This window comes from Camelus ferus, chromosome 11 (genome assembly GCF_009834535.1).
Source record: "Camelus ferus isolate YT-003-E chromosome 11, BCGSAC_Cfer_1.0, whole genome shotgun sequence".
Taxonomy (NCBI): domain Eukaryota; kingdom Metazoa; phylum Chordata; class Mammalia; order Artiodactyla; family Camelidae; genus Camelus; species Camelus ferus.
This window is the reverse complement of record NC_045706.1, coordinates 53,207,001-53,228,628: the sequence shown is the minus strand read 5'-3', so window position 1 is coordinate 53,228,628 and position 21,628 is coordinate 53,207,001. Positions and strand designations below refer to the sequence as shown.

The window sequence follows — 21,628 nt, the reverse complement described above, 5'->3', positions numbered from 1 at the left end:
CACCACACTAGTCTCTGCCATCACATGGCCTTCTTCCTTCCTTCCTGGTGTCCTCCTCCCTGTGTCTCTCTGTCTCCTCCTTTCATAAGGACATGGGTGATACTGAATTAAGGGCTCACTTGATTGCATCTCCAAAGACCTAATTTCCAAATAAAGTCACATTCACAAGTACTGGGGCTTAGGACTTAAACTTATCTAATGGGGGGACATAATGCAGCCCATAATATGTGCCTTGCCCCAAGGCTGGATAGATGGGCCAAGGTGTCTTCTGCCAGTGTGGGGAACTGAACAAGTTGGGGTTCTCCTGGGAATCAGGGCCCTGGAAGGAGAGGGAAAGCTCAGGTGGAGGATGTAATATCCTTTTTTTCAGATCTGAGTTTCCCAAAGTGGGGCCCCCAGACTCGCAGCATCAGCTGAGAGCTTGAATCAGAAACTCTGGGGCAGGGCCCAGCAACCTCTGTTTTAAGTCTTCCAAGTGACTCTGATGCCACAGTTTGAGAAGAGTTCTTCTAAGTTCTTGCTTTTTGTCCCCACTGCCGTGCTGTCCCATGGGGTTGCCTGTGGATGCTGATAGATGTTTTGGCTTAAAGTAGACAGTTTTTGGTCAAATGAGTTTGGGAAGTGCTGTATTGGTCTCAGTCAAACAGGTACTCGATTAGTTCTGAGCTTCTAGGAGGCTTTATGCACTGAACATTGAACATTTCCAGGAAAGGAACAGTAGCATTTCCAAATTTCATTGATAAAAGAATCCTTTTTTGTGCTGAGTATCCCATTGGACTGGCGTTCCATAGAGTACACCCCACGAAACACTGCTCTCATCCGCATATCAAGGCGTTCAACAAATTTTTATGAATCACCTTCTAAGAACCAGACCCTGTACTGGGGGAATTCTGCAGTGAAGACATAGTTTCTCTCTCCACGGAAGTGAGCGTCTTGTGCCAGAGCTGGCAAACTGCAGGCCGAGGGCCAAGTCTGCCCTGCCATCTGCTTTTTTATGGCCTGCTAGCTAAGAAGGGTTTTTACCTTTTTTAAAGAGATGCAACGCATTTCAAATGAAGGATATTTCATGAAATGTGAAAATTATACGAAATCCAAATTTCAGCATCCATAAATAAAATTTTACTGGAACACAAGTACCCTCATTTGTTGACATTTTATCTGTGACCACTTTTATTCTATGATGACAGAGTTGAGTGGTTGCCAAAGAGATTTTAGGCTCCTAGAGAGCGTAAAATGTTCACTCTCTGACCCTTTACAGAAAGTTTGCCGACTCCTGGTCTCCTGAAGCAAAGAGGCTGAGAACAAGTATTCGCAGGTGCCTTGAGTGTCCTGGAGGAGGAGAACAAGGACCATATGACTGAAGGGCTTTCCTCACTGGTGGTGGTTGTGGAGGGGGCGTCAGGAAAGGCTTTCTGGAGAAAGACTGTAAGGATGAGTAGGAAGTCTGGAACATGACTGGGTGGAGAAGGTTGTTACAGGAAACAGTACATGCAAATCCATGAGTCATAAACGAGAACCACTCATTGAAGGAATGGGAGAAAGTCCAGGATAGCCAGAGAATAAGGAAGAGATCACCAAGAGTGGTTTCATATGTGATAAGATGGCAGACAGAGGCCAGACATGCAAGAGCATCTTCGAAGGCCATGCTGAGGACTTTGAACTTTACCCTAAGAGCAGTGGGGAATCATGGAAGAGTTTAAGCACAGGAATGATATGAGTGATGTAAACGGTGTGAGATCTCTCTGGCTTCAGTGTGGAGAAAGGATGGGGCCCTGGAGCAAGAGTGGACACAGTGCAAATAGTTATGAAGCTTAGCAGTCAGGGCAGAGAAGGTAGGGATGCAGAGAAGGGAGTGGATTTGCGAAGCAACGTCTCTCTGTGATGCTCACCCCCTCCTCCCGGATCCCCTGTGCTCCATGACGGCCAAAGAACCTTCTTTCCTTTGTGTTGGGCTTCCATCCCCTAGGACCCTGACTTGATAATGAACATTGATTGTTTATAGCACACCTACTGCATATCCATTAGGCACAGTGCTAAGTGTAGATAAATATTTATTACATTTATCTAGAATATACACGTGTATTCTATAGATGTAAGAATTGATAAGAATATATTTCTGTAGATGTGAAAATTACTAAGACCAGGCTTCAGACCTCAGCTGAGGGGAGTGATGGAGGTATCCACAGTGCTTGAATATAATGAGGACTAATAACCAGAGGAATGAATACTACTCTGAGGGGACAGAGAGTTAAGGTTGTGCCAACACCACTGGGAGATGTTAATTCCAATGAAGGGGATCTGGAGAGGCCTCAGGGTGAAGGTGGCTTTTAAAGTGAGTCTTGAAGAACATGCAGGATTTGTAAAGGAGGGGGAAGAGGTAATTAATCCGACACAAGCAGAACGATGGGCTTGTGACAATGTGAGGTGTGTATAGGGGAGCAGTGCGGCTGGAAGGAGCGTTGAGTGAAGGCTTACAGAGGGTGAAGAGGTGGTCCTGGGGCTCCTGACCTGGTTTGGAACTTGACCCAGACTCCTGATGGCTTAATGTTCTTACCACCCTAATCCAGGCTGTGCTGAGACCATGAGCAACTCTCAGGAGTAGGTTGGTGGGGCAGGGGAAGGCGTACTCTTTTTCTGATGTCCAGGGCCCTGCCTACAGCATTTCATGACCTCCCAAGGCAGGTCAGACCATAAAACCCACCCCTTCTCTATGACCTTGTTTGTAGGCTCAGTCCTTTAACCCAAGCCAAGAGCAAACTGTTGTTATCAACAGGTTCTCTGAAGGTTCCTAACCCATCCATCCTGTGACTATGTCTAATTGTTTTTGGCCTCTGCTTTGACTTCCTCCTTCTGGGGGGTACCTGGCCTCTGCTTGTGCCCCAAGACCAGGGACTTTTCAATGAAATTCTTTCTGGTTCTTGATCCTGTTGTCCAGGGCTGTGACATAGGGTTATTGGGAGTCTGAGTCTTCTGTCCTGTCACAGAAGGTACTTAATAAATGTGGGTGATGATGATGGATCCCTTAAGAAAAGTTTGATTTATTTTTTTAAAATCTTACAAATTAATGAAATAAAACAAATATACAGAAAAGCATATAAAATGTAAAAGTACAAAATAGTGAATAATTAAGAGAAAATCCTGTGTAACCAACTGGGTCAAGAAATAGAATATTGCCAGTATCCCCAGAGGCTTCTCCCTGTGTCCTTTCTCCTTGGCTGGCTTCTCACCTTTGATGCATCAATGCTAAGAAATCCCAGTAACAGCACTCTCTGTCCAGCTTCTGGTCACAAAAGCAGCTGCAGAAGGAGAAGAAAAACAGAGGCTTGAGATTCAGGCAACAATCTGACCTTTCTTTCAAAGCTGTCCACACAAAGGAGGTCTCCTCTCCATGAGTTCTAGGGGCCAGACTGACAGTTGTTATGGAAGCGTGGGGCTCACAGGATGCCAGCTCAGGTGAGGACGACAGCACTCAGACAGGGGTCCCCATCCTGTAGGGCTTTTCTCTCATTGCAGCTGTTAGAACCTTATAAAAGAGACTTCTGAGATTTAAAGAAGCTTCCCCTCTCCTGTTACCTGCCTCCCGGTGCCCACGTGGTGCAGCCAGCCGCACCTCAGCACAGTGGATGGATGGAGCATTAACAGAGGGAGAGAATGTCTCTTTTGGTCCGGGGGAGATTGTGGATGCTCAGGCGAGCATGTGGCAGAACTAACAACAGTTCAATAACAATTCACTAGCAGAATGGATTGACATGCAGGTTTCAGACATCTCTGCAAATTTCGTTTTCTAACCATTGTCTTGGTCCCCCCTCTGGTTAGCGTTTGTGTTTGTGGAGGAGGCTGTCTGGACAGGCACCAGGGGGAAACAATCTCCATCACAAAAGAAGGCTGCAAGGCTTTGCCCTGTCTTCCAGGGGAAAGGTGTGTGCCTCTTGAGATTTCAATTCTTGAATCACTTCCTCCAGTAGCTCTTCAGTATTTATACTGTGTGCATCACAACAAGATCTGCAAAATCAGAAAACTGGGGAGAAGAGAGGGATGCTGTGGGAGGTTGGCCCCCCTGTTTGTTTGCCAGTGTGTGGGTTGCATACACCTTCTTTTGGCTTCCTGTTGGCTCTATTTCTGATGTCATCTTTGGGTGGACCTGCCACTTTGTCAAGTGTGCCCTCCTGACCGAGGTCTGGAGACGCGGAGAGGGTGTGGGTGACCTGTGGGTAGCGAGCCGCCACGTCCAGACACTCGGTGTGCTCTGTCTGGGTGGAAAACCTCATCTGAAGCCAGACTGAATCACACCCGTTTCTAAGACATTCTTCAACCATGTTAGGCAAAAGAGTCCCCTGCTGACAAGCTAGGGTAGAAGGAAACCTGATATAATTTTGGAAAAACCTTCAAGAAAGGTTCTCATAGCAGCTGAGCCTCTCCCGGACATCCAGGGTTGGAGGGGTCCCAGGCCACAGGCAGGAGATTGATGGGTCCTGGGGTGCCAAGTGGAGAGCTGAGGATTTGCAGGGCTGGGGTGCTCGCCATCCCTAACTCCCAATAGAAGGAGAGGAGAGGAGTTGTCGGAACCCGATAGAAATAGAAGTCCCCCCTCCTCTCCCGGCCGACTGTTGAATTATTGTTATTATGTCACATTAACAGCCAGTCCAGATTCTCTTGTGTTTGGCTGCTGTGTTGGAAACCCAGATCCAGACTAGGGTTGTGGGAACCCAGAATCACAGGAGGCTGGGGTTTTGGAGCCCAGCCAGGCACCCGAGGTGGGTGCGAGATCAGAGCCCAGGGAGATAGGCTGCTCTGCAGGGTCCCGGGGCTCTGAGCTTGGGTCTGCATGCTAGGCGACCGTTAGCGTTGCTGGGGTCTGAGTGCATCTGTATGGCTGGTCGCCTGGCTGGCCTACTGCCTCCTGAGGTCTCTCTGACTTGTTCGGCCTTGGTTTCCTGAATTGGGGGTTCATGAAACATTGGGAAGGGCAGTGACAGACCCCCAAATAGCGGCAGCTGTTTTGACCTGAAGCCAAACACCATCCAAGTTCAACAAATTGAAGAGGTAGAAAAATACTCAGTTGGTGAGTCTATAGGCACGTACTGGATTAGGTCCTAAATCGTGGTGGAAATTTTCCTGGAATGGGACAAATCCTTTTGTAAACAAGAACATTCATCTTTTTTTTTTTTTTGACTGACGTGTGCCTGATGAGGCATGTGCCTCTCAGAAGCCCCGTGACATCTGATCTTGTTTGGGATTTGGTGTTTGTATTTGAAAATGTAGCTGCTCTGAGGAACAGCAATTTGGGAGCCAGCACTCCTGTTCAAGCTTCAAGTCATGGAAACTGGCCTGGTTGAGCCAGGGTGTCAGTGGTGCCCGGGAAAGGGCTGGCTTTTCCATTGCCTCCTGAGCCGTTTTAATTTACTCAATCAGTGCATATCTGTTAATTACTTGCTGTATGCTGAACACTCTGGATAGAAAGCAAAATGGACCTTGACTTCAGGGAGCTTTCAGATTAATTGGAGTAGTCTGACATGCATGGATAAAAAGACAAGCAGGGTTGCCAGCCAGTGCCTTTCCAGTGTCAAGTGAGGGGAACAGATTGTAGGCACTGGAGGTTGATCTACAGGGGACTGTCACCCAGGAGAGGGCTTCACTGGTCCCTTGGGGTTTGAGCTGGATGAAGATAGGTGGAGAGAAACAGAGAGGGCATCAGGGGTGGGCACAAAGGTGTGCAGATGAGGAGGAGGACCAGGTCCTCTCAGAGAAATCTGGGTGGAGAGCAGGGTCTGTGAGGAGCGGGGAGGGCAGCAGGCCGGTCTGAAGGCCAGGTCTGGAGGAGTCTGAGTTCTGTGCTGTGGGCAGTGGGCACTGGGAAGACCTTCTGAGATTCCAGAAAATATGAACAGAGTGAAAACGAAGCAAAATAAAACAAAACCCAGAAGTTGTTCAATCATTTGTTTTAACAGGCTATTAAGTCCCCATTCTGTGCTGGACACCGTGCCAGGTTCTGAGGATATGGAATGAGCAAATCCAGCCAAGGCCCTGCCCTCCTGGAGCCTTCCCTCTGGTGGAGGTTGATGGAGAACATACACCTGTGTGTAACATTAGGCAGCGATAATGGTTATGAGGAAAAGGGCAGCCAGCTAGGGGATGAAAGGGATCGGCTTCCTGGGGGGCACTGGGTGGGACTTTGTTCCCGAGTCACTCATCATTTTATCCCATGTCGCTTCTGACTGTTGACTTGGAGGGCAGTGCTCAGCCAGCCACAAGCAATTCATCTCACCTGCAGTCTGCAGGGAATTGCTTTCTCCCCATGGCCCCCCTCAGTGATGGTTTGGGGCCATGGGAACAGTGACCCTGTTTGCAGGGAGATTGTTTAGATTAGGGAGATGGTGCATTTCCTGCTGTGGGAGCAGTGAGGCTGGGAACTCAGGGCCCTGGGGTATGGCCCTGAGCCCTGAAAACGGATGCATTCCCTTCTCTTCTGCTTTCTGGGCTGCGTTACCTGAGCTGTGGGAGCCCCCAGGGACATTGTCTCCTTCCCTTGGGTCCTACTTTTCCTGGCCCCAAGGCTGTCCCTGAATGGTGTGACAGACACACACTGGGCTCCATGTAGGGGGACATGACTGCTACGAGCATGGCCTTGCTGGGGCTTAATTTCCCATCTGTAGAAGTAGGACCAGGTGAGTGAGTGGTTCCTGGACCTTCCATGGGCTACTCAATTAAACTTTAAAAATCATAGAGAATATCACAGGGTTGCCAACTTTTCATTTTGACAAGTAAGGGTATAAACTGTCAAATGCCAGCTCTACCATCATTGTCATTCCATTTAAAGGGCATATTAATACCCAAGAAAGGAGTGATGACATAACGTCAAAGAAAAGGACAGCTCTTCCCTGGAGAGGGGTGTTAGCTGTCTTTCACGGACACACACACTTTGCGTTGTGCTGCTGCTTCCGTTCCAAACTCCATCCTGGAGCAGCACTGCTCTGTGGCCCAACATGTGGACCTCAGGACCAGAGCCAGCCTCCCAGGATGCTTTGCTGTGGGGAGCCAGTCTTCTTCCTGATCCACAGGTGGTGGTGGGCTCCCTTCCAGCTTCTGCCTCCTCCCTCTTGACACTTCCACCATCTCTCTGTCTCAGTAACTCCTCTCCAGGAGTAGGGACACTCCAAACTGTCCTGGGCTGTTTTGCAGAAGGTGGGAGAGAGGAGGAGCCCGTGACCTCACTGGCCAGATGAACGAGCCCCTTGAGCATCTAGATTCTGCATCTCAGGGTAGTATTCAGTTGTTTCCCCAGCCACGTTCACATCCTTGTTTTGATTCCGTTTGCCTCTTCCCTGCTAACTTGAGTCATAAAAGTTAACTGGGTTGTGATATGGAGATTTCTCCCTTTTATGAAAATGAAGGTTTGGGAAAAAAAAAAAAAGAAAATGAAGGTTTGGGATTTCCTGTGGGTCTTAGTTATCCATATCCAGTCTGTTTTGACGAGAAACCACACTGCGCTCTACTTTGGTGAAGTAGACAGAGATGGGGTTTGCTGTCTGGAAAATCCGGATTTCCTTCCTGATGGTCTCTTTATTAGCAGGACCTTGGGTAGGTTGTCGTCCAAGGTCATACGAGTGCGTACTCTGGGACTTAGCAGATAATACTACTTACTCATGACCTGCTTTGCCTTCATCATCATGGTTGATTGAGCCTCACAGATATTCTGTGAGGAAGGTGATTGTAAGCTTGTTTTTCGATGGAGGAAACTGAGCTGGACAAGGCGGAGTGACTTGTGCCGGGTTGCGTAGCTGGAGGGAGAGGAAGCCAGGAGTCAGGCTGTCAGACAGCAGCACCTGTGCTTCCCACACTCGTTGTGCGTCTCTCAGCCACGTGGGTCTACCCGGTCTCTTACGTGAACGAGCTGTGTTTCCCTGACAATTGTCTTCCCAGGCAATGCAAGATTCTTCCTGCAAGGAAAAGGGATTTGTATTGAGTGTATGGGCCTGTGTGGGATTTATAAGGCCACTGTGCTAACCATAGACCTTCAGAAAGCCTCAGTGCCTCACCTACTCATCTTTAAAATGGGGATAATGGTGCCTAACTTGCAGTATGGTTAATAGGATTAACCAAGAGGACACAAGGCATTCAGGAAATTACATCCGTTATTAATCTTTCTGAACTGGCCCTCCCTGGTGTGGTTACAAGTTATTTCCCAACTGGGAAACACATGTGATTTTGGTCTTCTGACTTGGGCCCCTGTGATGGTGTTCTTGTCTCTGTGGTTCTTGAGCCATTCTCCCAGGAAAGGGCAGTTGCCTTGCAGACCAACAGCTCGGCCACCATGTCTTGGCAGGTGAGCGGATGACATGGATCTGGGCCTGGTCACTCCGGTCAAGGGATCAGAGCTGAGGTCTCTGTTAATCCAATTCCAAGTCTCTGAGGCCCAGATAGTGAACTTGGGTCTGTCACTTATATGTTCCCATTTTATGAAGCTGATTGACTGAGAAGGAGATCATTAATTTGCAAATGTCGTATATTGGCTGAGATGGGTGCATTAGTCCTAAAAGTTTGGGGTGGACTTTCTATTTTTAAGCAGCAAATGTGGCCATTTGAGAACACATCTCACCACGGGATATGATGTCTTATCGGTCATTCTGTTCCCAGATTGAGACCCCCTCCCCTAGCCATTATTTCAGCCCTGTCCATACTTGACTGATTATAACCAGATGTCCGTACTACAAAATTTTGTTATTTAGAAGCCATAGGGTGTAAGATGATTGTGTCAGTAGTAGTAATAAACAGCATTTTAGAAGGAGATTCAATCTCTTCTTTGTACCTTTTGCCTATCCTGAGGCAGGAAGGAGGAGAAGGAAAACATAGCCTTTGGTCTTAGAATAGAGTGGATTTAAATTTCAGCTCTACCACTTACGAGGTGAGTGATCTTGGAGATTACCTAACCTCCCTGAGCCTCGTAATATTCCTACTTTACAGGCTTGTTACGAGGATTAAATAAGATGGTGTAAAACTGCCAAGGAGAGAACATGGCCTGTAGAGGCAAGAAGGGATCAAGGATCTCCTGAGAGGCAGCCGATTCCCTCAGTCCCCAGGGGACAGGCCGGCAGCTCAGAGCATGGCCCTGAGAAGGGCCGGGAAGGAGCCCGTCCTCCCCCAGCATCTCACACGCCAGGACACGGCAAGTGAAGGACTCACAGTCCAGACCTCAAGGTCAGGCAGTTTCAGAGCTAGACAGAACCTTGGGGAGCCTTTACACGGCCCCTTTGAATTTGAGACAAGGAAACCCGAGGCAGAAAGATGGTGAGCGACTTGTTAAAGGGTTCCCACCCTTTTCCCGCTGTCACCTTTTTCCTCCCGCGAAGACCTATAAAAAGCGGATCTTACACACAGCACAGGGGAGCTCCTAGGAGTGAGAATCCGGACAGGGCACCCGGGAAGCCAAGCTAAAAATGCCCGTGATGATAAGGTATCTTGGGACCAGCAGAGAGACTCAGTCATCGTGATGGTTTTCTGACACCCCAGAGCAATTGGCTTTGTCTGAGCTTCTTTTTAAGCTCCTGCAGCCTGAGTCTTTGGCCACCGTACTTCTTCCCTGGATGTGTAGTCTGTAGTTAGCAGACACAGCAGCTGCTAGATGGGTTCCCTCGGCACAACCGTGGTACCCCCTGTGCATATGGGGGGTCCCGGGAGGTGGAGGGGGAGGCTGCAAGGGGCAGAGGAGGCTCCGTCCTGCCAGGGAGAGGTTGGATAATCAAAACTTCCCAAGGGCAGAAACCAAATCCACCACCCACTGACACCAGCTCCCGGCAGGGGCCCCGGTCTCCTGCTGCCCCATTTCCCCCCCGCCCCTGTGTGTCAGGGCGCCCACTTCCTCCTTCCTCTCCCTTTGCAGACCTCTCACTATGAAAATCCCAGCTGGTGGTGCCCACATTATGCTTTATTTGCTTGAGCTGTTTCCGGTAATCGGCCTAATCCCTAATACACGGGATTATTAGTACCTGGGAGAACCCCAGGGCTGGGCCACCCTTCCAGGATGTAAAAGAGGCTGCCCACCCGGAAAGGGGCAGGAGGGGGGCCATTTCCTCTTGGCCTCTTTGGAAGAAGTGGGGGTGGCTGGAGGACCATTCCCCAACATTTAGGCTTGGTGGAGACCTGAGGCGGGGGATGGGGGGCAGGACAGTGGCCTGCACGGAGGTACAGGAAGCCCCATGGGTTTATACGGGCTGAAGTTCAGGTATTTCTGGGTCTTAGACCAAGCTGTGCCACAGGACACCTTAACCATTGCCCTGAAATAAAGCATCAATTAAAAGCTAAAACGGGCCTGTGAATTTCAAACTGGTTTTCCACGGAAGACCTCTTCACTCAGGTGCAGTCTAACGTAGAACCTTAATAGGTGAAAACTGTTCAGTATAGCTGAGCTTAAATTTCTAGGGGGAGGAGGGACACAGGCCTTGCCTTCTCTGCTCTCCCTTGCTAATGCCCTAAGGCACCTCACAGAACACACAATGCTGGCCTCTAAAGAACAGGAAACTATGGGTTTAACCTACTGCCCCCCTTCATTTCCCACGTGGTAACTCCTCACTCTGCTCAGAGAGGTTGAGTAACTGGCCAAGGCCACACAGCCTGCTCCTGGCAAAGCTGGGGCTTGAGTTCAGGCTTCCCAACTTGCAGCCCAGAGTTCTTGGCCCTGCTACCATTGCTTAACAGGAGACCAGGACTTCTGGAGTCCTGCTTTGTGCTCAGCGAAGGGCAGCTGTGTGCTGGGCTGCTGGGTCAGTTTTGCTGGGTGAGAGGGGGCAGGGAGAGGCGGGGGCTGCTGCTGGGGACTGGATGAAGATGGGGGTTCCAGGCTGACTGAAGGAATTCCTCGGAGGCAGGATCCATCCATGCAGGCTCAGGGGAAGTGGCTCTCTGATGGCGACCAGGGAAATTTGAGGACGAAGTGGGACTGTGAGACACTGGAGAAAGACAGATGGCGGTTTCCAGGTCCTTCCTTCCCCCACAGCCCTCTGCAAGTTGCTCACCCAAGATATGCCCCATAGCACCAAGGCCCTGGGCAGAGAGAGGTCTAGGCATGGGGCTTCCAGGGGCGGGAAGTACTCCTGGTCTCTGCTCAGTGCCCCACCCCGTAGGTACCCCTGGCCCTGCAGGACTTGCCCAGGACTGCCGGTGAAGGCCCTCCGAGGATGCAGATGGCACACGGGAAGCTGTCTTCTCCTTTGGCCGCATCTGTATAAAGAACCTCCGTGCTTAGCAGGGGGGCTCACAGCCTGTCACCTTGGCCATGTTCATTTCCAACTGGATGCTCTGCTCCATGAAGGATGATTTATGGTTCCAAGCTGGTTCTTGGCCAAGAAGGGACCTGTGTTCCTCTGTCCTTGATTTAACCACCCCCCCAAGGCGCAGGGACTTTGAAGGAGGGTCTCTGTGGCACACGCAGCACCCAGACGTGGGGCTGATTGAGCGTCCCTGACGGTGAAAGCCCTCTCCGGGGCACTCCAACAGCCCGCGATCGTTCCGCACATATCATCCTGTGGGCTCCTTGCGCCATCCCTGGGAGGAAGTCAGCTCAGGTACTTGTCTCTCTTTGGTGTCAGGCAGCTGGCTTTAAATTCTGACTGTGTCTTCCTGGACCAGCTGCCTAACCCCTCGTATGCAAGTGAGCATATTCAGACCTACCTCAGAGTTGCTCTGATGCTGCCCAGAAACAATGGCCGGTACGGTCACCATCACTACTTCTTAGTAATATTATCTGTTCTGGATATCGTGCTTGCCAACAACTGACTTCCCATCTGTTGCTGCTCCCCTTCTTCCCTCCCTTCCTCTTTTTTCTCCTCCTTTTCTCCCTCCCTCCCTACTACACCCTTCTTTCCTTCCTACCTTTCACCAAGATGTGTCCAGTGCTCACTTCCTCTGAGCTCATAATGTTTTATTGTTGAGGATACAGCAGTGAACAGAAGAGGTGAAGATTCTTCCCCTCATGGAGCTTACAGGCAATAAAAGTTGATTGAAGTGTGCAGATGGTCATATAAATGCTCTAGGGAGGCATAGAGCATAGATGGGGAGTGGGAGAGGGGTGGGTGTCATTTTCAAGGGTGTGGGCAGGGAAGTGCTCACCAGTAAGGTGAGGGTTTGAACAAAGTGTGAGGGGACAGAACAGCTGTGGCTCTCTGGGGCAGGGGGAGCAGCCAGGGCAGTCAGCTGCAGCTGGGAGTGGGCCTGGAACATTCTGGCGGCACAAGGAGGCTAGTGCGGCTGGAGTGAGCAAGCAAGGGAGTGGGAGACTTGGAGGATGATGGGGATGACGTCAGGAGTGGGACAGTTTGTGTGGGTTGGACTGTGAAGTCTGTGTCTGGTCCTCTGAGTGGGATGGAAGCCACGGGAGGGAGGTGGTGTCGGCCCAGTGGTGACACAATCTGACTTATGTTTTTAAGAGGGGCTTTCCTCTCAGATGATCACTGCTTAAACACCTTCCCAGATCCAGCTGAGATGTAATGAAACCCGAGATAGACTTGGAGCTTCATGGGGAGGGAGGTGCGGGTGGCCTCGGCAGGGATCAGCCAGGCGACTCTGAATCCTCCTGGTGGCTGCCCATCCCCTGCTTCATCCCTGATGCAGTCGCACAGCAGGTGTGGTGCTCAGAGTGGCACCTGGCACCTGGAGGGGCAGTGAGCCCAGCCGGGCAGGAGCAGGTGTGGCAGAGGCTCACAGGGAGGGTGTGGCCAGCACAGTGAGCCACCTGTCAGGGCTTGGCAATTCCAACATCCTGTTGGGGCCTGGGGAGTTAATGGGGGCCCTGCCCTGGAAGGTGCAGCTGGGCAGGGATCTGAGAGGTAAGCCACGATACCATCCTTGCCCCTCTTTGTAAAGACGTTGGTACTTTCAGAAAGTGCTGTGCTCCACCTTACCAGATTACAAAGCAGGACACATCCTTATTACAGAAGAGGCTTTGGGAAATGAAATGACTTGTCTAAGAAAGCTGGACTTTCAATCCTCAGAGCTCTTCCTGTCACACAACAGATGTTCCCAGTATACTGGGTCCAATTCAAGAAGGATGAGAGGCGGAGACAGCCTGGATCTGAGGACTAGAGGTGGTGTGGTCCTGGGATTGGCACAGGCCTGCTCCCCGTGCTGGGCCAGGGCATCTCCTACTGCTGGGGAAAGCTGGGCACTTTGAAGACAAGAAACTTTGCCTTGTGGGGCCCCCACACCCAAACCCACCTGTACCAGGCCAGGTGGAGGCTTCTGCTGGTACTGGGAACACTCGGATTCCAGATTGTAGACTTATGGGGCAGGGAGCTGATTGGGAGCGATGGGTTCCCTGGGTCTGGATTCAGAGGAATCATCCTGTCTGGGAAGCAACAAAAGAGAAGAGAAGTAGAGCCAGCTGAGGGTTTGCGTCTTGGCTCGGTTACTACCTGGTGGGGCAGGGTGGCACTGGGCACGTGACTTCCTCTAGGCCTCAGCATTCTCATCCGTACAGTGAGGGGGTTGACATCCGAAGGGATGGCTGAGGTCCCTTCTCAGGCTTTGGTCTTTGACCTGATGGTTCAGGGGCAATGCCCAGACATCCAACAGCTGTGTACTCTGGACAGTGAATACTGGACGGTTGACTGTGGCCTGGTCAGACCCTCGGCACAGGGGACATTGGAGGGTGAGGCCCTCTGTGGCCGTGTTGACAGGAAGTCACTGACGGTGAGGGTGCAGGCCCAGCCCTGTGAGAGGCAGCCAGTGTGGACATTCAGTAGGAGGGGACAGTTGGCCACTCTGCTCCCCAGTGCCCCTCTAGCCTTCTGTACCTGCACTGTCACCCTGCAGCCCTCCCCATCCTTCAGTCTGGGCACTGAGATTAGATTTTGTCCCTTGTTGTCCCCAGGAGACAGCTGTGGCTTCTTTTGCACAAAACTCTAGGGGGAGAGAGGGCAAGGCTGGAGGGAGAGGGGCCTTTTAAGCCAGACAGAGCCCCTTTCCCAGGAGAGTGGCTGTGGCTGGACATCCACTTGCCAGGACACCCCCAGGGACCGCCCAGTCTCATTTTCTCTCTCCTCCTCCCTCCTCCTTGTTCCTCTTTGTTCCAAGAGATCCTTTTCTCCATTTCAGAAAATATGTGATGGTCTGTCTGAGGCTAGGGTAGCTGGAGCCTGTAGCTAGTGGGGCTGTCTCTCTTCCACACCCCCCACCCCACCCCACAGTGATTTCCTGGAGGATGAGCAGGGACCAGGGCCAGTTCTCTCCTGACACCAGTGGGCGCCTATCTGACCCAGCTCAGGAGTCCTCCCAGCAGGGGGCTGGGTCCTTCTCTGCAGGGGCAAGTGGAAGGTCTGGGGATGGAGGGATGCCCCCTCTGTCATTCAAAACAAAGCCCCATTCCCCCCTAGGCAGCGTCCTGTGGGGCACAGGAGACAGCAGTGTGCTGGGACTCAGGGAGCAGCCTCTCTCTGGTCCTCTGTCTCTTCATCACACTGGGAGGTTGAGCTAATGGGGCTTTGAGTCAGAAGGGATCTAAGAGGTCGCTTGGTCCAGAGCTGAGTGTGTAGGGATCCCTGTCCCCGCGGTCCTAGGGGAGAGCCACACAGCACCTGCTGGAACCCCTCCAGAATTTGGGCAGGCACTTTACCTCCTGGGGGCCCATTACCTAGGCGAAACCTCATAGCTGTTAGAACCTACACTTGTTTCTCCTCTGTTCTGTAATTATTACGGTTTCACTCTGGGCCAGTGTCCATCCCAGGGCCCCAATCAATGGTGCAGCTTTAACTGAATATCCTTGGAGCCAACCTGCCCATCAGTGGGTGCTCCGTCAAGGTGGCTATGCCTGCCACACCTCAGCCCTGACCCAAGCATGGTGTGTTGTAAGTTTCACCACCACCTTAACAGGGTCTGTGTGGTTGTCCCCATTTTACACGGAGGAGGCTGAGGCTGTGAGCTAACATGCTCGAGGTAGCCGGCTTGTAAGTGGCAGAGCAGACCTAAGGCCAGATGGGCTCGCTGTCCCCAGCCTGAGTTCTCAGGCTCTGTGCTTTCCCCTGAGAAGTATCTGCTCTCAGTTGGCCTGTCTATAAATTGGGGGCAATTCCACCTGCCTGTTGGATTTATTATAAGGTCTAAGCAAGATAATGCCGAGAAGGCACTTAAGTTTTAGTTGCTGATACCCAGTTCTGGCTTGATAAATGGCGGTCAGTCACTGTTATAATGGGCTCTGCCCCTTCCCACTCTCTCCACCCCCACCCCTGCATGTCCTCAGCAAGGCCACTTAACTTTCTGGGCCTCCATACCCTTTCTCCGGAGTAGGGGTTCCACCTGTCCTGATGAGGGATGCTTTGGCCAGAGTGAGGTCAGAGGTACAGAGGGGCTTTTCCTCCAGACCAAGGAGCGCTAACCTGGCCGCCTGGCTTCAGGCTTTGCAAGGCTCCAGCCTCCCCCCCGCCAGCCACTCCCCCAGTTCTACCGCCCACGCGTAATTAAGCTCACAACATCCAGAGTAAGCAAATGATATTGAGAGCATTATCTCCCTTTAGTCTGTGTTTTTCCTTGCCTATCATAAAGTAATTAAAATAATGAATGCCTTGTAAAACAATAGGTAAGAGGGCTGGCAAGAGACCATTATCTGCCATATGCCTCTTGTGCTCTGAATTATTGATGCACTGAAACCACCGTGACTGGAGAGGACTCCCTGCCTCCCAGCCCTTTCCTTGCCGATTCCCTCCTCCAGGGTCCGCCGGGTGGCTGGGGAGCCTGCACCCCAGGATTGAGGAACAAAGAGCTAGCTCTCCAGGCCCCCGGGCCGTGGCCCTGGACCAGCTCAGAAATGTGCCTGGGAGACGCTGCCAAGGGGAAACAAGCACCTCTGATGTGAGGACCTGCTCCTTGTCCTGATCTCTTCCTGGTCTGGGTGAGAGGAGAGGCCAGCACCGAGCTGGGGGCTAAGGTTCACGCCCCATTTCATATCAGGGCAGGGATGATCATGCCACATCAAGATGATAGGCAGTGGTTCTCAAACTGGGGTTCCAGACCAGCAGCCTCAGCATTACCTGGGAAGGCTATTTGTTAGAAGTGAGGGTCGGGAGTGGGGCCCAGCACAATTGTAACAAGCCCTCTGGGGGGTTCTGGTGCCACTCAAGTTAGAGAACCATGACTAAGTGTCTGTGGCTCTCGAAGAAGCAGGAGGTGGTGAGACTAATTAATGAAACGGTGTTTTCTGTGTCATTGGTCACTGTTTAATCCTGCTAACACCTATGGGGCAGGCATCTTACAGGAGAGGAAAGCTGAGTCTACACCTTCCGTTACTAAGGCTGCCTCCAGATCAGGGCCTCTGTCTCTCCCAGGACACCCACTTGTGCAGTCTCCACATGGCCAAGACTCGAGGTCCTAACAGGCCATTGAGACTGGCCTTGGGTGGCTTGGGCTGTGGGCTCCACAGACGTCAGCAGGTGGCCCCCAAATATGTCCATTCTGTACCCCACCTCCTCAGGCCTCCTCTTGGACTGTTCAATCACCGAGGGGGCCAGTACACTTGGAAATTAAACATGAGCGCCTGGTGTTGCTGGTCCTCCATCTGTCTGCCCAGCATCCCTGAGTCAGGGGTGGCTGGTGGGGGATAACCAGGCATTGGGAGCAGCTTCCTGCCTGCCTGCGAATCCCCAAGGGGGTGACTCATTCAGTGCCTCCCAGCCTGCCTCACCCTCATTCACTGCAGACCAAGATTTTTGCCTCTGCCTTTGGGTTTTCCTCTTCACTCCAATTCACAGTGATCCCCCAGCTCAGTTTGTTTTAACTAATTCTAGCATTTTAAATGATGAACCTATTTTTGCTGGCATCTTTTTAAACATCTATGTTTGCACAAATAATCTTAGTGGTTATTTGAGTAGGGAGCCCAGTTAAATTTAAATTCTAGACAATGAATATGTTTTTAATATAAGTATGTCCCATGCAATCTTTGGGACATACTTATACTAAAAAATTATTTGTTGTTTATTTGAAACTAAAATCTCTGGGAATCCTGTATTTTATTTGGTAACCCCTAAGCCCAGGCTCTGTAGTCAGTGAGGGGGATGACACTTATAACCTTTTTTATTCATTCATGTTTATTGAGACAACTACATGCCAGACACTCTTTTAGGTGCTTGGAATTCAGCAGCTGGGGGAGGCAGACTGTAAATTAAATAGTAAGTGAATTATGGAGTGTGTTAGAAGTTTTAAATGCTATGGAGAAAAATAAAGCAGAAAGGGCAACACGTCAGAAGACAGTTGGAATTTTAAAAGAGTAGCCAGAGCAGAATTATTGAAAATGTAACATCTCAAAGACTTGAGGGAGGTGAGGGACTAAACTGTGACCCTCTGTGAGAAGAGTACTCTAGGCAGAGGGCACATAACATGCAAGTTTTAGGGCCCTATATGGGCCCTATGTGGGGCTCAGTTATCTAATGAAGTCAGCCTTTTTTCCTCAAGCACATTTTTAGCCATGAAGGGGAATTTATTGCTTCCTGTAACTAAAAAGTTCTGGGGTGGATTTCAGGCAAAGCTGGATTCAGGTGTTCAAATGATGACATCAGTATTCTATCATTTGTAGTTTCCCCTCGTGGCTTCATTCTCAGGGAAGGATTACCTCTTATTCTTTGCAGCAAAAGCCCCAGGCTTGAGTCTTGTTGGGTTGGCACGGCTCATGTAACCATCCTTGGTCCAGTTGCTATTGCCAGAGGGATGGACTGGTCTGATTGACCAGTAGCCATTCCTGGGGCCAGTGTGGACCTTCAGTCCCTTTTGGACCACACAGTCTGGGATGAGGAGATGGAGATTTCCTTAGGAAAGCAGGGTGCACCTATGAGAAGGCTGTGAAGGCTGGGCAGGCAGAATGCTGATCTCATCTCTTTCCCAGCCATTCCATGACCCTAGACAGGTTGGTTTCCCTCCTGAGCTTCGTGATTCTTGTCCTTTCAAATGGGAAGAGAATAATTTCATTCTTTTTTCTTTCACAAAGATATTTTAAGAGGAAACAAAGGAAAAATTCTTTTAAAAAAGATTTTAAAAGAACAATCAAAGCCATAATCCATCCCTTTTTCCCAACCCCTGTGCCTTCAAGCCGTTTCCCATCTCAGTGGGGGCCCCTCTGGCTTTGATTCTTTTGGGTAGGTTGTGTTTTTAAAATCTGCTTGGTGCCTGTGTCTCAACTCTTGTTCTCTGTTGCCAGGAGGCCCAGAAGATTAACAATGGCTCAAGCCAGGCAGACGGCACTCTCAAGCCAGCGGACGAAAAAGAGGAGGCGGTGGCAGCTGAGGTCGGCTGGATGACCTCCGTGAAAGACTGGGCGGGGGTGATGATATCTGCCCAGACGCTGACTGGCAGAGTCCTGGTGAGTCCCCAGCTCCCTCCTCACAGGAGGAGGCCTGCTTTCTGGTCCACGATCTCTGTGTTTATGGGGATGCGATGTTTCACTGGGTCTTTTCCTGGCCACTGGCTATCAGGAGGTGGGGGAGAAGAGCGAGTGCTTACGTCGTCGTGGTCATGGAGGAGAGGCTGGCTTCTTTGTGCACATCTAAGCCAGTGGTTCGTGCAGGGATTTGCACACTGGGGCTGCGTCCGGGGCAGAGACGGTCTGTTGGGGAGGATGTAGGGCATTTCCTCTGCCAGCAGAATAGGTGTGCACATGCGTACACACGCAGTACACACACAGACACACACACACACACGTACACAGCTTGACACTCGTGGAAAGGAGAGAGGGTCAAAGAAATGTGTGCTCAGAATTTGTGGAAGCCCCATAAATGCTAGGCTCCAGGGAGTTCTGTGTGTATGTGTGTGTGTATGTGTGCATGCGTGTGTGTGCGTGCACCTGTGTGTACCACCTAGGGATGTTGCTGTTGTCTCCTGGCTGCCATAGTTTCCTAATCTCCCACCCTGTGTCATTGGGATCCTGCCCAGGGTGGAATTCCTCAGTCATGCCAATGGTGTAACTTGTCAGCAGCCCACCTGAGACTGTTGGCCCCGTGCTTGGCCCCATTGCTCGTGTGACCTTATTTCTGGGAGCCTGTCTCCCAGCCCCACCTGCAGCCAGGGCTCATCCTCCCCTTCTCTGTGCATTTATTGCATTCTCTCTGATTTGCTCGTGTGGAGCTTGGCTTCACTGACTGTCCTTATGAGCTGTGGGTTCTTGGCAAGGATGGTGGGTGGGACAAACCTGTAGTAACCAACCATCCTTGTTTGCCTGGGGGTCCTGGGACATGGGTCTTTCAGTGCAAAGATGGTGACGATTTGGGGTGAACAAGTGGAGTTGGTCAGCACAGCCAGACCAAGCTCCTTCCTTGGGTAGCCCTGTCCACCAGCTTTCTGGGGTCTGCTTAGAGTCAAGAAGTTCCCTGAGAAGGATGTTGTATTCCAAATGACTTCATGTGATTCTGGAAACTGGTTTGTATGGGTTGCCCTTCCTGGGCCTGAAGCTGGGGCTTGGTCAAAAGTCATTTGGCTCAGAGATGGAATAAATGGGGATGTCCTGGTGACTTGGGGGGAATTGAAGATCAGTCAGGGATGCTGGAAGATAGAGGTAATCACTCTCAATGTTTCATGGCAGAAACTCAGCGAGGAGGTGGCTATAGATGACAGAGAGGTGGTAAAACTTCACTCATCAAGAATCCTTCTTGGGGAGAACTCTACATTATGCTTGGGATAAAATATCTCACCAACAACTTAAGGGAAGGATTAAGACACTGAATGTCATCATGCTTGAGTCACAAAGGTGGTGGCCAAACGGCCTTCAAGGAGGACAGGGTTCTGTTAACTGAGGGACCTCTGGGAGCTAAGGCTTCTGAAGAATCTGGTTTTGAAGTCATGGCTGACATTAATTGGCAGCAAAATTTAAAGTTAGGAATTTGGAGAGGAAGAGAGAGAAACTGGTGAGGCCAGTTGTGGTGTGGAGAAAGGCAGAGGGGGACAGTCTGGGTCGGTGGGACCCAGAAGAGACTGGGTAGCCCTGTCTAGTGAGGAATCGAAGATGGCTTGTTGTGGGCTGTGCTATGTGACCACCACCTTCATCTCCCCTCCAGAGTCTTCAGTAAAGTCTCCATTGCCTTTTCACACTTGTGTGAGTGGATTCAGTGTTGGAAACTTAAGGAGGTTGAATTCTGGGTCTGGGTATTCACATGGGATGAAATGGAGGCAGTGCATTCTATACGGTCAGCAGTGATAGTGGATGGGGAGCAGCCAACAGTTTGGTGCACACATGTGATGCCAGCTACTTCCGTGTAGCCACTGAGGACAACAGTTCTAACTGTCTTCTTCAGCATCAGCTAAGAGATACTGAGAACCAGCTCTGGGCCAGGTGTTTTTTCATCCCCATGGAAAACCCTAATTCCACTGCCCTGTGGATGGAAGTTATTGGAGGAGTTTCTGGAGGAGAAATACTCTGAGTACAAACATTGCATAAGTTGTGTATGGCGGGGGAGGCTGAGTATAGGGAAGAAGGGGAATGTCAAGAAAGCCTTCTAGGGCTTCACAGAGAGAAAAACCTTTGAGCAGCATCTTCCAGTTCAAAGTGAACTGAGCACATTTGATGACAGTGACAATATCAAAAATAAAAACATAACTGAACTTGAAAACAAGAAAGGGGATCCCTTACGAGGCCAGAAGCTGAGAATACTAATAAAACAGAAGGCATTTGAGTTTAGCTTGGCAATGTGAGTTAGGATCTTGAAAGTCAAAGGAGAGATTATTCCAGAGCAAGGGAACATCAGGAGCAGAGCAGAGGTGTGGTGCATCGGAGGACTGAGGCCTGGGCTGTGAACACACAGGCCCTCGAGGGGATGTAAGACTGTGACAGTGAGCAGAAGGCAGCTTATCAGGTCTTCAAATGCTGAGCTAAAGCTGAATTTTGTAGGAAAAGGAGATTTTTTAGGGAGTGGCCTTGTGATTGGTGGTTGTGCTGAGAGGAACACAAATAGACAAGTAGAGACCAAATTGGTGAGGCAGGAGCTCAGAGATGCTGGGATGGTTGGGATAGTGAGCTCCCAGCACCTGTGACAGGTCAGGAGAGGGTGCCTTACTGCAGCGGACCTGGTGAGGCAAGGCCTGAACTAGGACCACACGGTGGAGGCAGGTGGCTGGATGTGTGTGGTATTTAGCAGTAGAACTCACAGGCCAAGTGCATCCAGCAGCCACCTTGAAGCTACTGCTGATGACAACATTCTTATGAGCCTCTCGGGAGCCAGATGCTGGGCCAGGCCCTGTATGTTCTTATCAGGTTGAAGGGTAAGGACCACACTGCATTCACTGCATATCTCCAGTTTGGCTGTTGTGTTGTAGGGGTTCATTATGAAGAAGCCAGGAAGCCAATCCTATCAGTGAATTTATGTCCATTTTACAGTTGAACAAACCGAGGCCTCAGAAGGGCAGTGAAGTGACAGAACCAGGCTAGTACGTGCTGGCCTCTGGACTCCTGTCTAGTGCTCCTTCAGTGTCATTACTTATCAGTTCAAGATAACGCCTTTTCTTTTCAAAGCCACTGTGAGCTCTTGCTGTGGCTGTGGCATTTTGACATTATTGTCCCCAAGTCAATTAGGTCCCGAGACTGGCCTGATTCTCTTAACATTTGTGTGGATAGTGTGGTCTGCCCAGGTCTCCTTGCCTGGGACGTCCCATGATGCCAGCTGCCGGAGGT

At 50.6% G+C, this 21,628-nt stretch overlaps 1 protein-coding gene across 16 annotated transcripts in view; it reads left to right on the top strand.

The window, feature by feature from the left end:
- The window catches only part of KCNMA1 (potassium calcium-activated channel subfamily M alpha 1), a 711,960-nt gene that overhangs the window by 190,302 nt on the left and 500,030 nt on the right, over positions 1 to 21,628 (top strand). For all 16 annotated transcript variants that reach the window (XM_032491958.1, XM_032491957.1, XM_032491943.1 and 13 more), the window contains exon 2: positions 18,170 to 18,331. In XM_032491958.1, the coding sequence (XP_032347849.1) occupies positions 18,170 to 18,331 (162 nt within the window). The remainder of the gene's footprint in view (positions 1 to 18,169; positions 18,332 to 21,628) is intronic.